This window comes from Paroedura picta, chromosome 2 (assembly GCF_049243985.1).
Source record: "Paroedura picta isolate Pp20150507F chromosome 2, Ppicta_v3.0, whole genome shotgun sequence".
NCBI classification, from domain to species: Eukaryota; Metazoa; Chordata; class Lepidosauria; order Squamata; family Gekkonidae; genus Paroedura; species Paroedura picta.
In genome coordinates, this window is record NC_135370.1 from 126,515,887 (window position 1) to 126,533,375 (window position 17,489).

Below are 17,489 nucleotides of genomic sequence, written 5' to 3' on the forward strand. Positions count from 1 at the left end.
ATTTTTCAACTGCTACAAATTCCCAGCTTTATCTCAAGCTGTAGAACTATAATGAATTATTGTGTGGTAAGGACACTCACTTTCAAAAGCTCCACAGTGTCTATTTTTATTTTGTCTTTCAAAATTTTGGCACTTACTAGCAAAAGATACACACACACACACACACACACACACACACACACACACACACACACACACACACACACACACACACACACACACACACACACATATATATATATATATATATATATATATATATATATATATATATATATATATAATCCTCAGTAGAGTTACTCCATTCTAATCCTGTTGAAATAAATTAGTTTACACTAATCTCTCTCTGCATAGGATTGCACTACATCTTTTTTATTAATTTTTTTTATTTTAACAATAATAAAAAAAGTTACAGAAATAAAGAAATTAGTAGATCTTTTCTGTGTGCTGTCTGGCCAGGAAGGAAGGGAAGGAAGGCGATCAGGGTGTGTGTGTGTGTGTTTTAAATGTTTTCATGCATTTTCTTTTATTTTATTCTGCATTGTTGTCTAGGGATGCAAGTCCCCAGTTGGGACTTCAAGATCTCCTGGAATGATAGCTCATCTCCAGATGAAAGAGGTCAGTTCCCCTGGAGAAAACAGCTCCTTTGAAGTGTGGCATCCATTGCCGTATACTCCACTAAGGTCCCTCCCTGCCACAAATCCTGCCCACTTTCAGCTCCACCCCTAAGGTCTCCAAGTATTTCCCAACCCAGAACTGGCAACCTTAGATGCGACCCACTCTGGGACCTTCAGGGGAAGGTGTGAGATATAAATCCCTGTGTAAATAAATAAACATTCATTTTCTATAATTGCTGAATGCTTCTGAGCACTCTGGAAAGTGATTCCTTGGAAAGTTGATGTATGCAGGACAGGAAATTGAATTAGAGAAATGGTTGACCCCCTTCCACATCAGCTATTTCAACATTCATGCCTATTTTATGAGCAGGAATAGTCATTATCAAGCAAGAGGAACTGAGATTAGAGTAAAATTAAAATAAAATCTTTAGTTATTTCTCACAAGAGCAGTATCATTAACAGTTTTCTGTTCCAGGTAAAGTAGTACAGTTTTGAGACCTATTAATAGAGCAAGCACAACGTTTCCCTGGATAACTAATGCCAGACATAACTTTCTTGGTATCCTTGGTTTTGCCCTCATCTGATTACTACTATTACTACTGATTACTATCTCCAACAATCTGTCACAAACATAACCAGGACTGTAATAGCTGAGGATTACTTCTAATTCTGAATATTTTCCATGTTATACATTCTTCTTTTGAAAAATGGTGTTTTTATTGCTTTTGATGGATATCTCTGTTTTTCTAGGGCCACAATCCATAGTGATGCTCCATATGGAGAAAATGGTCCATATGTTTAGTTGGGCTTGGAGCAATTTCTTAAACCAATTTTCCTAGCTATAATTGGTGTTATAAAACCAGTTGAGGAAAGATCTGTTCAGAAATGAGAAATCATAAGTCTCACAGGGCTATGCAAGTGTAGCGTAAAATAGTTCTTTTGGTAGGGTGCTAGATCTGAGATAGAAAAATCCTGGATATTTGAGGGTGGAGCTTGGAGAATGTAGAGTATGAGGAGGAGAGGTAGCTCGAAAGGGATGTGATATCATACAACACACACACACACACACACACACACACAGAAAGAGAGAGAGAAAGAGCACAGCCATTTTCTCCAGGCAATTGATCTCTATAGTCTAGAGACCAATTGCAATTCAAGGTCTCCAGGCCCCACCTGGAGGATGGCAATGCTGTCTGTGGCCATAATGTGCTCTAATTCAGTGGTCCCCAACCTTTCTGAGGCTGGGGACCGGCAGGGCATCAGGCTGCGCCCGCGCGGACCATGCCTGTGGGCCACGCCCGCACATCGGGCCGCGCCCGCAGGGGCCACGCATGCGCGATGCGCGGCCCGTCCCTGATTCCCTCTCCCCGCCCTCCCGCAGTAAGAAGCTTCCCGGGCTTCTGCGGGGGGGGGCGGGGAGAGGGAGCCACGGCCCGGCGCCATGGCCTTCGTGGCCCGCAGGTTGGGGACCACTGCTCTAAATACTTCTAAGCAGAGACAACCCGTCAGCCGAAGATGAATAAATAGAAAGAAATTTCCAAGCTGACGATGGCAAAGAGCTTTATTAAGAATGAGTTCCTAGGTATAAAACCTCGTTTTCGTATTTTACTTCCTCAGTAAACTGTAACAAAATCGAAGTATATCATGTCTTTATGCAGACCTTATATAACATGAAAATATAAATTTTATGTAACTAAAATAGTTTTCTACCTTATTTCTTAATTGTTTTTTTTTCAGGGATACAAACAAAGTCTTCAACCCACTATCTAATTATGGAAACAAATATGTACCTTTTATTTCATTTTCTGTCAAAAAAATCTTACATCAAAAAGGGAATTATTAAAGAACATATGTTAAATATACATATCTTATATTTTATATACCTTATACTTTATATTTTAAGCCATATAACTTGGGTCTATTAATATCAAAGGTCCATGAAGGTAACTATCTTATACATGACCCAAAAGCCTCTAGAAATCCACTATGTGTTCCTGGTGTGACCTAATTAAACAAAGTATCTAATGAGCATGATCTGCAATGAGTTGATCTACTGTTTTACAAATGTAGTGGATACCTAGAGGCTTCAAAATTTCTAGAAATGTTTTACCTTTGGTAAAGGTAAAGGTATCCCCTGTGCAAGCACCGAATAATGTCTGACCCTTGGGGTGACGCCCTCTAGCGTTCTCATGGCAGACTCAATACGGGGTGGTTTCCCTGTCATTACCGTTTACCCCCCAGCAAGCTGGGTACTCATTTTACCAACCTCGGAAGGATGGAAGGCTGAGTCAACCTTGTTACCTTTGGTATGGATAGATTATTCCTTCTTAGCACAGTCTTAATTTAAAAATTGAAATCCTTTATTGCCCTATCAAAGTTTTCTTTCCTTTTGTTTCTTTCCTTCCTAACCATCCTCTGAAATACTTCTGTACCTTCATGTCTGGATCCTCTCTGTTTGGAAGATTCCATTTAATTCTCAATTCTATCCTGTAATTACCCATCCATTTAAATATATAAATTGCTTGTTTTGGTACAAAAGTGATTTATTTGCCATTAAAAATAATATTCTTGGCTTTCTTCAGTGTAGATATTTTGTAGGGACAGAGTGTTCCCCTGTTTTCTGTGAAATTGCGCATAGCAATAAACTTCTGATAAGACAAGACTGTTAAGTAGGCAAATACTGAAATACATTTCAAACAATATTGTTTTGTACTCTCTTCTTCCTGGTGCGTAGGAAGTGTCAGGGGCAATCTTTTGCTTTTTGTCCCCCCCCTCCCCCAGCCAGCTGCAGAAACTCATATTTGTTTCTTTTTGCTACTTTTGTGCTGCCAAACTTTAATTTCGTCTTTTCTGCCAGAATCAGACTTGGCAGAAAAGTGACATTGCAGGTGAGGGTGACTTACATTTGTTCTTGTAAAACATTGGCTGGCGATCAGTGTTAATTAATCAAGCATCTTTAACTATACAGAAGTTTTGAGAAAATACCGTTTTGCATATTCAAAGAAGAGCAGTATAGCAAAGGATTTATATATGAATGAAAATATAAAGGCTAAGGAACCCAGTAGGCTGAAGCATTGTGATTGAAGCATTGTGATTGAAAGGAGTTAAATCTGGCAGTGATGCTTACTAGATGAAGAGATGGCAGTGCAAGCCCAGGCCTTTCCAATAGGAGCCTGTTTGATAATTTACTTATTGAGTTGGTTGTGAATAGCAAAGGCAAACAAGATTGCCTGTATTCAACATGGGATCCATATTCTGTTGGAAGGGACAATATTCCCCCAATGTGCTTCTTTTTCTTTGGCTCTGCTTGCCACTGGAGTTGGTTTTGGCAATTTATTTAGCTATTTATACCCTGCTTTTCTCTCAAATGGGAACCAAAGCCAGTTGACTATACATGTTAACAGTGAACCACCTTGCATGTACATGCTACATCTGTGTGTAAGAGAGAGCCAACAAGTTTATAATTGCAACTGAGTACCAGTCCCTGATTAAGTGTGGGGTTTAAACCATGTGTCCAGTTGTATGTGTGTTCAGTGTAACATGCATATTATTCAGTGCATGCGTAAAGAAAAATCAAAGGTGTACTGAACATGGATTGTACATACATTCATTACAACTTGTTAATAAAGCTTATGTGCATGCCCAAATTGCAATCTCTTTTAGATTTAGAGAGGCTTACTATATCAAAATAGAGAAAAAAACTATTCAATAGAGGAAAAACTACTTATATTAATCCATCAGGCTCTCAGATATGAGTGGTAAATTCTTTATAGAGTTGATATGGAAACTAAGGTGGAAAAGAGACACCGTGACATTGTTTTTCATATATTTCTGTCATGATTTTATGTTAAAGTTCTGTTGGTGACATTTTATTCTGATAGGCTCCACAGTATTTTGTTTCCAGAACAGAGAAATCAAAAGTCATTGTAAGTCTCCCAGTCCTCTGCCTGCTAAACACAAATGTTCTAGACCAGCTTTTCTCAGCTTCTTTACCATTGAGAAACCCCTGAAATATTCTTTAGGCTTCGAGAAATCCCAGAAGTGGCACAATGGTGCAGAATATGGTTGGCAAATAGAGCTGTGTACACACCCACCTGGGGCCCCTCCCCTTCCCATCCCCTCCAGGCCCATCATTGGCTATTTTAGGAGGAAGTGGGTAGGTCAACATAACTGTATATGGTCATATGATCTGACAGAACACATTTAAAACTACTCACACCCATTCAGGAAACACTGGAGTTTCATGAACCCCTGATTGAGAAAACCTGTTCTAGACCCTGAATATCCTGTAATTCTCTGCTGATAGAAGACTTCCCAGTTTTCTTCCTATTATATTACTTTTGTATTGAGGCACCTCTGGTTTAGTTTTGCTATATTCTTCTGAGGACTCTTAGCAAACTTGTACCTCAGCCACCATACAATTATTTTCTCTGTACCTACTTAAATACACAAAAAAACCCTGAAAAAAAACCCAAGTCTGATGAAAGTTTTAGAGAACATCTTACTCTATGTTACAATAATTTTGCAGCCAGAACATTCACTCTAAGATTCAGGGCTTAGAGAAATATTATCTGCTCCTGGCCGGAGTCTGCAAACTGCTAGCTTGCACTTTGAACTGTTTTTCTTAAAATTAGTCAGACATGCATGTCTGTTTAAGAGAGAATCGAGTGCTGTCCATAAAAGAATAAGAGAGTGGGACACTGGCATGATTTTTTCATTGTTATCAGCATAGCTGCCAACTTGTCATCACATTAAAACTCTTAAACACTTTCATTTTATGGGGGGGGGACTGTAAAATGTTTTGCTGAAGCTTATGGGTGAGGAACTCAGATGCTTATTTCTTGTTAGTAGATGTCCAGTAGAAACAACTTGAGAAATGTTCCATCTAGAATGATGAAGTTCTTCATTATATGAAGAAAAGAAATTAGATACAAAAGTTGTTGTTGTTAGGTGCGAAGTCGTGTCCGACCCATCGCGACCCCATGGACAATGATCCTCCAGGCTTTCCTGTCCTCTACCATTCCCCGGAGTCCATTTAAGTTTGCACCTACTGCTTCAGTGACTCCATCCAGCCACCTCATTCTCTGTCGTCCCCTTCTTCTTTTGCCCTCGATCGCTCCCAGCATTAAAATCTTCTCCAGGGAGTCTTTCCTTCTCATGAGATGGCCAAAGTATTTGAGTTTCATCTTCAGGATCTGGCCTTCTAAGGAGCAGTCAGGGCTGGTCTCCTCTAGGACTGACCGGTTTGTTCACCTTGCAGTCCAAGGTCCTGCACCAGAGTTGAAAAGCCTCAATTCTTTGACGCTCGGCCTTCCTTATGGTCCAACTTTCGCAGTCATACATTGCAACTGGGAATACCGTAGCCTTGACTAAATGCACTTTTGTTGGCAGGGTGATGTCTCTGCTTTTTAGGATGCTGTCTAGATTTGCCATAGCTTTCCTCCCCAGGTGCAAGCGTCTTTTAATTTCTTTGCTGCAGTCCCCATCTGCAGTGATCTTGGGGCCCAGGAAAATAAAATCTGTCACTACCTCCAATTCTTCCCCATCTATTTGCCAGGAATTGAGAGGGCCGGATGCCATGATCTTTGTTTTCTTGATGTTGAGTTTCAAGCCAACTTTTGCACTCTCCTCCTTCACCCACATCAACAGGCTCTTTAGTTCCTCTTCACTTTCTGCCATTAGAGTGGTATCATCTGCATATTTGAGGTTGTTGATATTTCCCCCTGCAATCTTGATCCCAATTTGTGACTCCTCTAATCCCGCCTTTCTCATGATGTGCTCCGCATACAAGTTAAATAGGCAAGGCAACAGTATACAGCCTTGCCGAACTCCTTTCTCAATTTTGAACCAATCAGTGATTCCATGTTCAGTTCTCACTGTTGCTTCTTGACCTGCATATAAGTTTCTCAAGAGACAAATAAGATGCTCTGATATTCCCATCTCTTTAAGAACTTGCCACAATTTGTTGTGCTCCAAAAAATCAAAGGCTTTAGCATAGTCAATGAAGCAGAAGTAAATGTTCTTCTGGAACTCCCTAGCTTTCTCCATGATCCAGCGTATGTTGGCAGTTTGATCTCTAGTTCCTCTGCCTCTTCGAAATCCTTCCTGTACTTCTGGAAGTTCTCGGTCCACATATTGCTGGAGCCTAGCTTATAGGATTTTGAGCATAACTTTGCTAGCATGAGAAATGAGTGCAATGGTGCGGTAGTTTGAACTTTCTTTGGCATTGCCCTTCTTTGGGATTGGGATGTAAACTGACCTTTTCCAATCCTGTGGCCATTGTTGAGTTTTCCAAATTTGCTGGCATATTAAATGTAGCACTTTTACGGCATCGTCTTTTAAGATTTTGAATAACTCAACTGGAATGCTGTCACCACCACAAGCTTTATTGTTGCTCAGACTTCACATTCCAGGATGTCTGGCTCCAGGTCAGTAACTACCCCATTGTGATTATCATGGATGTTAAGCTCGCTCTTGTATAGTTCTTCTGTATAATTTTGCCACCTTTTTTTAAATCTCTTCTGCTTCTGTGAGGTCCCTACCATTTTGGTCCCTTATCATACCCATCTTTGCATGACCCAGATACAAAAGAGTTACCTATAATTGTATCTCTAATGTAGGCTTTCTCAATCAGAGTGTCAAGAAACTCTGGAGTTTCCTGAAAGGGTGGGAGTTAATTTATTTTTTTATATATTTTTAAGAGTTTGTTAAACATTTATTGAGTGAAATTACAAGATCTGGTCATGTTGACCCCCCCTCCCCACATGGCCAATGATGGACCTGTAGAGGGTTGGGACAGGGAGGGGCTCCAAATTACTGTGTACACTGCCATATTCTGCCTCATTGTGCTTCTTCTGGGGTTTCTCAAAGCCTGAAGAATGTTTCAGGGCTTTCTCAATGATAAAAAAGTTGAGAAAGGCTCTATGTCGTCTATTAATGTGTCTGTAATGCATAAACATATTTTTGTTGCCTAAATTGACTAGAAAAGACAGCAGACATGAACATTCCCAAGTCCCTCAACCTATCTTCATAGGGCTTGGTCCCTTGGCCCCAGATCATCCTCGTCGCTCTCCTCTGTACCCTTTCAATTTTATCTACGTCCTTCTTGAAGTGAGGCCTCCAGAACTGCACACAGTACTCCAGGTGTGGTCTGACCAGTGCCGTATACAATGGGACTATGACATCTTGTGATTTTGATGTGATGCCTCTGTTGATACAGCCCAAAATGGCATTTGCCTTTTTTACCGCTGCATCACACTGCCTGCTCATGTTTAATTTAAAATCCACAAGTACCCCAAGGTCTCGTTCACACACAGTGTTACCTAGAAGTGTATCCCCCATCCAGTAGGTATGCTTTTCATTTTTCTGACCCAGATGCAGAACTTTACACTTATCTATTAAATTGCATCTTGTTCTCATTTGCTCATTTTTCCATTGTGTTCAGATCTCGTTGAACTCTGTCTCTATCTTCCGGAGTATTTGCCAGTCCTCCCAATTTGGTGTCATCTGCAAACTTGATGAGTAGTCCCTCCACCCCGTCATCTAGATCATTAATAAATATGTTAAAAAGTACCGGGCCGAGCACCGAGCCCTGAGGTACCCCACTACTCACCTCCCTCCAGTATGATGAAACACCATTGACAACTCTTTGAGTGTGGTTCTCTAACCAATTCCCTATCCACCTAACTATCTGAAAATCCAGAGTGCAGTCCTTCAATTTATCCATCAGAACATCATGGGAAACTAAAAGCTTTACTAAAATCCAAGTAAACGACATCAACCGAATTTCCACGTTCCCGAAACCTGTCACCTGGTCAAAAAAGGAATACAGGTTGTTCTGACAGGACCTGTTGGAGACAAATCTGTGCTGACTTCCTTAGATCACCAAATTGTCCTCCAGATGTTTGCAGATCGCTCCCTTCAATATCTGCTCCATTATCTTACCCACCACAGAGGTCAGACTCACTGGTCTGTAGTTTCCCGGGTCATCCTTCCTCCCTTTTTTGAAGATCGGAATAACGTTTGCTCTCTTCCAGTCCTCCGGGACATTTCCAGTCCTTAAAGAGTTCCTGAAGATGATGGACAAGGGCTGTGCAAGTTCTCTGGAAAGTTCTTTGAGCACTCTCTGTGTTCTTAATAACAAGGAAGGTGATGCATATAACTAAATTGCTTGTAGAGGTTAAGATTAATTTAATATTGGAAAAGTGCATTATAGACAAAAGGCATTATGCAAATAACTTTAATGCAGTCTGTATCTTCTGAGTGTTTAACTGATGTGGGAGAAAAACATACAAGAATAGGAAATATAGTCATGGGTTTCTGGTGGAAGAGGCTTCTTTAGTGCATTGAGTTTGTTCATGTTGCTCCTGTTTATTCTGATCCCTCCCTCCTGAAGTGTACTTGTGTGGGATGTATACCCAACACAAATACTGCCTGTGTACTGTCTGCACTAATTGGATTGGATTTATAGCCCACTTCTCATAAAGTGCCCCAAGCAGCCATTGCTCCTGTTCTATAAAAGAACACAGAGGAAATCCCTTTCGGAGCAGCTTCCGTTGGACAGGATTTTCTTGTGGGATAAGGGAGGTAGAACGCATTTAGAGTGCTCTATAAAGAGTTTTATTGAATTGTGACCCGTTAACCTGGTTTTAATTTTAAAAACCCTTTTCAAACCATTGAGCTATGGAGGTCTCATTTTTCCACTGTGGTACACACCAATAAGTGTGTGATTTGCTTGTTTGAGGACAAATTATGCCATGGTGTTCATGGATGAACAGCCCTAGTGCTTAGACTTTTCCCCAGTATGTTGTCTGATATTACAGCAGTGGCAGCCAATGAGCCTCAGTCTTAAGTAGTGTGAATTCATCTGTCTAAATTCCATTGAGAGCCACCAGGAACTCGAAATGTCTTTCAAGGAGGAAAACTGCCCAAGTACATATGCCTCAGGGCTGAATTCCCCATGCATCACTGGGGTTAATTGCTCAAACCTTTGGCTGCTGAGATGTAATCCTGTTGAAGAATGTGCTGGAAAAGGATTACTTGAGCCCCCCCCCCCCTTCTGCCTTCCTTCTGTACTTGAATGGGTCAAGCCCTCAGTATCTGCACCAATCATCTTCTATCATGGTAACTTGTTTGAAACTGATGCTCAACTTCTCTAAGATTTCAGAAGTAGATTGCATGGTCCTTGAAATACAAATTTTAGGACGTTTCCCCGTTTCTTAAACAGATATATTGATAAAATAATTCCTCTACAGAGTTTTGACTCTCCCTAGCAAAAGTCACTGTTCATCTTCAGCCTTCTGTACAGTTCCTCAGAGAACTGTGCTTGTGCAGGTCAGCCTCCATAAATTCTCTTCCAACACTCTGAGTGAAGCCCCTGAGTGGAGCAGGTGGCTGGCCTGCACAAGCACAGTCTTCAATGTATGTATGTGCAGAAGACATCTTGATGAACAACAGTTACAGGTAAGTGCATTTGTTATATTTGTGGCCTTTATTCTAGGAAAATTAAATTGAAATAGTCCTTTACATGAAATCATTTTCCAATAACTGTCCTACCTAGTCAATAGCTAGTCTACATATTTTACAAATGGAGCTTTGCTTGCTGCAGTGAACTAGGAATAAAAATAAGAGGGAGATGTAAATGAGAATCACATTCTGTATACATTTTGAGAATCCAGGCACAAGGCTTTGGTAGTGACAACTGGAATAATATCTTGTTACTAATATTTATTTGGACATTTTTTGCATCCATATAAAACAAGGCTATCCTTACTGGAGAAATCTAATCTAATAATAAATATAAATCTCTCACTGCTCAGTCATGGCCATGAAATCAAAACAAAATTCTTTTAGAGGCTGAGGCTAAGACTCCCTTGCCCCTTAGTTCTATAAATGCAGATACAGACCATTTATGCACTGGAGATTTCATGCCAGGCTCCAGGCTGGAGTTTTAGTTGTGGCAGGTTGCCCTACGTCTTCCTGCATCCACACAGGTGAATATTTAGCCCAGTGCCCCTCACCTGCCCCTGGTTTGTGCTCCTGCATGAGAGCTGGGACAGTGAAGTTCCCAGTGCATAAACGGTCATATGGTTGAAAATGCCTTTTCGTAATTGTATAAAACACAATTAGTGAAGATATGGTACTTCTCAGAAGAGATTCTCTCAGTCAGTCTTAAGGGTTCTCATAGGGAAGGAAAGGATGTCTAATATGCATAAGAGCAATGTGTTAAAAACTAGTGATTAGTGCCAGGAATTCTGTAGGAATTCAGTTCATAGTCTGGAGTACTAATGTAATATGCTTTCAGTAAACCAACATCTAGGGGTATTTTCAAAACCAAATGCAGAAGCTAGGCAATTCTTAAGGGCATCAGATAGTAGAGTTTATATAGCTAGTTATGTTTGGGTTTTGAAGGCATATATGAATGGTGGTTGTTAACAGCTAAGTAACAATAATCAAGAGGCACTGATGAATCCAAGAACTGAATAACCCCAAGGCCATGTGTGAGAATGAGCAAGGGAAACAAAGCCTTATAATTCACAGGTGTTCACACTCCCTCCATGGGTCAGGGTTTACCAATTCTCATTATGTTCAGTCATGTATAGATTCAGCATCAATCAGTTTCCAAGAACTAGTCTTCATTTGTGCAGGGTATAAAAACAGAAATATCCAATCCAGGGTTCATTTTAAAGCAGCTTGCTTTAATCCAACACTTCCTCCAGACACTGGACCAATGCGGTCAGAGGGGCATCTGGCCGAACATCCATCAGGAGATAGAGCTGGGTGCCATCAGCATACTGGTGTCACCCAAGCCTAAAATTTAGAACTACCTGGGCTAGAGGGCACAAAGATATTAAATAACATTGGGCAGAGGATCACACTCTGCAGAACTCCACAAGGGAGTTGGCAGTATTGCTGTCACTCCTTCCCAATCATGACCCTCTGACCTCGACTGCAGAGAAAGGAGGTTACCCACTGAAGGATAATCCCTCGGATCCCTGAATTGATAAGGTGATGAGCAAGGAACTTGTGGTGTACCACATCAAATGCTGCTGTGAGATCATGTAACACCAGTAGTGATGATTGGGCTCGATCCTTTTGTTGCTGGAGATCATCCATCAGGGCAACCAAGGCTGTCTTGACCCCATGGCCAGGGCAAAAGCCCAACTGGATTCAGATTCAGAACTTAAGGCAGCAACTATGCATTCTGAGAAACACTTAGGAGGCCAGCTCCGCCAGGATATCAGGTCTGCAATGAAGTGCCTACTAATTGAAGAATTTCTAATTTATTTCAGGCTATGAATAACAGAGACACGTTCTCCATCGTATAAACCTGGTAACATGCCTGTGACAGGCAAAAAAGTTAATTTGCTATGGGGTTTTAATGGCAGGCACTAGACAGTGCCCTAGTATATAGATTTTGTCCTGAAAGAGCATAGGAAAATTACAGTTGAACAGACTCACCTCCTATAGGCAAATTTCAAAATAATTAATGCCAGTGATTAAACGGTTGGATTTTACGTTTAGTCTTTTTGCTTTTGAAGTATTTTAGTTACTGTAGCAGCAAATAAACTCCTGCAAAGCTGAGAAGATGTGAGTGAATGGGAAAAGTCACTTTCCTTGAGTTAATGCAAAAACTAGTTGCATTGTTTCCCCCACTGGCTCTTTTCCTGTTTTCTGAAACAGCTGAAAAAACAACCTTTGTCCATCTACAATAAGAAGAGAGATTATGGCATAAGGATTGTCTGTCCCAGACATTTGGCACAATCAGAGGAAATACTTGCTTTGTTTCCCAGTGAGTTTATTAGTGTATGAATCTAATTTAACATGCTAAGATAATCATAACCTTACTGAAAGACAGTGAATCAGCAATGTACTTTCTTTTCACTTTTCTGTTATACTCTTCCATGTAACGTAGATAATAGTAGAATTTTGATTGAGATTAACCCAGGTCCTGTGCAATACAGAGCATTTACTTGGGAAAACAGCTTGTAATTGTTCTTTATAGTCATGTTGATATTGAAGTGGAAATTGCTGTAGTGAATCAATCATCTTAAGAATAGGCTATGTTGGGTGGTTTGATATGTAGGTTTTCTGGCTAGCACTTTACTATTCATTAATTCTTTTTATTCTGACGTATTTGTACCCTTCTCCACTCGTCTTTAGTTAAGTGATGACAGAGAAGTGCAACAGGTTTTTTGAGGAAGAATAAGATTAAATGTTTATTTATTAGAATATTTATGCCCCAGCTTTCTATTTTTAAATAAATAAATATACCCTGTGCCTTAAATATTCAAACCCATGCAAACAATTTAAAAATTAGCAGTACTTAGAAATACCAAGAGAATGGTATCCCTGCCCCTGTGTCTGATTGTTTTCTTTGTAGCTGTAAACCATAGTAAATCTGTGTGGGCTCTGCACCCCTTAAATGGTCTTGCAAGTATCCACAGTCATGTCCCTTTTAATGGGGATGCAGCTGCACTGGCATTAATAGTGTGGGGCTGATATAAACAGCCTGTAATTCCTCTTAAGAGATTGTATAAGAAATGATTAGTGCTATCCCCCCAGTAGTATGATGAAGATTGCATACACATTGCAATTTAATCTTCTCCAATTTAATCTTCTCCAAGATTAAATAATATGTCAATTGACGGATAGGTTTTTTTGCATATTATTACCTGAGTGTCAGAGACAGAGGCAAGTGTATTGTTAGTGAGGCGTATTTATTTTATTTATTGTCTTTGACTTTCTACACTGCCCTCTCTGCCAAAGCAGGCTCAGGGTGGTAAACAATGTGTATAAAAACAACTCAGTTAAAATCACAGTTCAGCATTTAAAAAAAAATTCTAAAACACTTATAAAAAATTCACCTATAGACGTAATACCCAAACTTAGGCTGGAAAAAATGGTTGTCATACTATTGTACTTCATTGAGGTCCCTCTCTGCCCCCCAATCTCCCCACCCCTGGCTCCAAGTCTCCAAATATTTCCCAACCTAGAACAGACAATCATGAGTGATGGCACATTTTATATTTATAATTATTTACTACCTAATAAGGAAGGAGAGAGTTCATATCTGAGAGCTTTTGCCTTGATGCTATGCCACAAGCACGTGTTTCCTATTTTACTACATGCTTTCGGGTCAGTGATAATAATGCAATATTTCATCTGCCTGTAAGAAATGTGGGACGTCTTAATCCAGAGGAAGAATTTTGCTCCTTTTATTCTACCTAAAAAAATAGTTTTATAGGATTTGTTCCACTATCAGTCAGTGGAAAATTATGTTTGTGATCTTCTCCACTTTCTCCCTCCCCCCAACATCCATTTGCAACTCCTGGAAAGTAGACTCTTGGGGTTGTGGGTCCTACATAAAGCAATAGTTACACTGACAGGAGAAAGGCAGGGTTTATTTCATGCTTTTCCTCATCCCCACTGCACCAAGCCAAATGTAGGACAATGTTGGTCTTGCATCCCTGGGAATCAACTTTTCCAGGCTCAGAAGAGACCACTGGAGGTAGGGATCCAATCCATTTTTTGCTTCATGACTGAGGACTGTTCTATAAAAATTGTTAGGCTTCTCAGTGTCCCGTATGCTGCATCTAATGTTTTAGATGTGTTATGTTGATCTTTTATATTGTTTTATGATTTATTATATTTTTACTTGTGAGCCAGGCTCTGTATATGTGGCATATAAATAGATTAATAATGAAACATCTACACAAGAATTTGTTGCTTGAAGCCTCATGAATAGATTAAATTGAAGAACCAGAACAATCCATGTTTTGAGTGGATATTGTTAGATCACCCGGTAATGTTAAGTCCAGGAAAGACACTTCTAATGCTGTGAGGATGCATCATGGAAATCATTGGTGACACATGCCCTCTTTCTCCATCAAGTATTTTTGGTGGGAAACAAACATCACTTATTTTTAGGAAGGGAAAGGGCTTGCAGTGCAAATCGGTTTCATAAAGCAAATCATTGAGTTTATATCATATCCTAGCGCAGATTTACTAGTAACATGTTAGTAAAGCAAAACAATGACGTTGGTTACTCAGCCTGCATTCTTTAGATGTACTTGTTTACTTCAGTAGGAAGGGGAGATATGTAACAGCCAAAAAATGCTATTTAAAATTAGAACAAGAAGTAGTTTGTAGGGGTGCCTACAGACAGACATACCTTTGAATGGGAGTCTGCTACCCGAGGGAGGGGGGAGGACTTGCTTTGATATGTACTTCTCTAGACTCCAGACCTTATTTCAGAATCTTAAGACGTAGTATATACAAATATACTATAGAGTTATAGTAGGAAAGAAGCTGCTTTGACTCCAGATTGGAGACCAGTTCAGGTTCAAGGTTTTGGTATTACCCTTCAAAGCCATAAATATGGCTGGAACACTAGAACCCATCTATGTGTGGTTGCATATACCTTATCCCCAAGAAAGGCAGTGAAAAGGAATGTAGGTGAATGAGATGGAAGACATTACCTAATCTTGAGCAGTTTGAGCGTTGCCCAAGTGTTGTGATGGTAGAGGATAACACTGAACCTAGATTGCCTGTTTTAAACTAGACTTTTCCGCCCTAAATTTACACACTTTCTTGGTCATATGATGCTAGTCAAGGGTAAAAATTACCTCTCTGGGGGTTATACTAGAGCCTATTCTGTGGAGTTATTCCATCTTTGTTAATTAATTCAGCTAGGTGGTGTAGATATTGTATACGACGGCTACTGTGACAGGCCCTTTCTTCCAACTGAGGGGACTCACACAGCCACTTATGATTTCAGAAAACCAGGTTTGTAAAGCCCCCCGGTTACAAGATGCTATTAAGGTAGCAAGTATAAAGGCTCTGAGCTCTTCAGGATGTAGTTTGAATACTCTTCAGTGCTTTCAGGTACAAACAGACTTTCCCTGACTACCCTCTAGCTTGGATACTCTCTCACACACAGGATTCCAGCTGCATCTGCCTTCCCTTCCCTAAGAGTCCAACTAAATGGTAAAGATTCTGCTCATCACCAGAGACAGACCTAACAACCAGGTTATCTTCTCCCAGAGGCAGAGCTATACCATTCTGCCATGGTTCTAGGCAGAGCAGCCGAGGCAGACTCAAGCTACCACTGTACTCTCCCTGAGGCAGATCTGAACTGAATCCCACTGTGCTTCCCTCCAAGTTTCCATTCCCCCTCAAAAAGATGATTGGATGCTGGAGCAGTACTGCCATAGGCTTAGGGATGAAGCAGTTGAGTGACTATTTTTCCCTTCATGGGCAGGACAGCCACCTTTCCCCCACTGTTACATATTCTTTGTATACAGAGGCAATGAGCATCCAGTTAGTCTAGATTTAAGGTGATCTCATGGAGTCACAAGAAGTTAAAGAGTTTTATAGTCACATCATCATGTGAAAGCATTTTGCTTGAGTTTATTTCCTCTAAAACTTGATGAATGTTCTATGGCCTGACCATGATGGAATTCTGTAGCCTCAAGGTCTTGCCTAAATGGTGCTTGTTACAGCAGAAGTGGTTTTAGAAGACGAGAAGTCTGCATCTTTAAAAATCAGGTCATTACCTAGAATGGTAGTAATAAAGTCACAGTTAGGTCTGAGTTGTATTATTTAATGAGCAACAAAAAATGGCAAAATTCAAAGCTGAGAAGTGTTACAGGCAAGAAAACTTTAATCCTAAAACAGAAGAATGGCCTTGGCAGAGGCTGTTTGAAGATCATATGGGTATTTTTCCAGTGTACGAGTACATGCATACATAAAAATGAAGAAAGAACTAATGTCTGGTATATATTCTGGGCATTGGTGAAATGAATATGACATCACTGTAATTGAAAAAGAGTTCTGAAAAGAACCAGAATATGCTTTGGATCAGCAGCCTAGTTAAGCGGTGCCCTTAGGGCTAGAAAGTTGGAAATACCGCTGTGAAAACCACAGACTGGGAAATTGCTTTCCCGTTCCTTTCCCTTTTTTCCCTGAGGCAGATATGAATGAGGAAATCTGCTTCAAATTTGGGTTGCAGGCATGTTTTTCAGGAATGACAGCAGAGTACCAGCAACTACCAGTGTCCATTCTGAAGTTTCCATTGGTAAATCATAATATTGGCAGGGTATACAGATTCCTGGCAGAATATGCTCGTATTGGCCTTACAGTTTTTACATCTTGAGTGCTTTTAAGAAAGCAAAACCAATGGAGGGATTATTGGAAAGGACTCTTTTTTCCCTTAATACTAAAACTTCTTTGTTGGATCTCGTTGCTGTTCCACAGTCCATCTTTTCTCCTTCTGTATGTGCAGGAATAGACAGATCAGTCAGCTGTGCAGATCATTCTCATTGCAACACACTCAATGGAAGGGCATACTCAAATAGCATGGAAGTTAGGGGTAATTAAAGTACCAGTTCAAACTGTAAAAACTAGGGCACATTTATATACTACTTTGTTAGCATAAACCCTTTGAGGACCAGCTGGGAGAAATTATATTGGATTTTACTGTTCTTCATGTTTCTCTACAAACTGGAAGCGTAAGCAGGATAGGAATGTTTTTGTCTTTTTGTTTCTGCAGCTTCTGATAGCCAAGTCCCCGATTGCTCCATTCACATCTTTCCAGTACAAGATAGAAAATTCTGGTTTGGTTCTCCAAGGTAAGAACATGAATTGAAAATGAACAATGTTTGTTGTTGAATTGTTACCCCAACATTTACTGAACTGTTACAAACAATATGAAATTGAAGTAAGAGGTAAGAAAATGCCCAAAGTCTTGGCTTACCTACAAAGCAGGTATATTGCTTGTTGAAAGAGGTTTATGTCTTGTTCTTTAGAATTTGAGTGTGATTTGGACAGGTTTGTTTTAATGTACCACTTCCATATATATCTGGCCATCTA

The 17,489-nt window shown here is 40.1% G+C and overlaps 1 protein-coding gene across 31 annotated transcripts in view; it reads left to right on the plus strand.

The window, feature by feature from the left end:
* The window catches only part of RAD51B (RAD51 paralog B), a 502,805-nt gene that overhangs the window by 191,473 nt on the left and 293,843 nt on the right, over positions 1 to 17,489 (plus strand). For 21 of the 31 annotated variants that reach the window (XR_013228395.1, XR_013228396.1, XM_077322524.1 and 18 more), the window contains 2 exons: positions 553 to 618; positions 17,170 to 17,248. Coding sequence is in view for 28 of the 31 variants with exons in the window: in XM_077322524.1 (XP_077178639.1) it covers positions 553 to 618; positions 17,170 to 17,248 (145 nt within the window). In the remaining 3 variants the exon portion in view is untranslated. Of the gene's footprint in view, positions 1 to 552; positions 619 to 2,354; positions 2,403 to 17,169; positions 17,249 to 17,489 lie in introns of those variants that run through there. The other 10 variants (XR_013228397.1, XM_077322531.1, XM_077322543.1 and 7 more) reach the window with 2 other exon arrangements.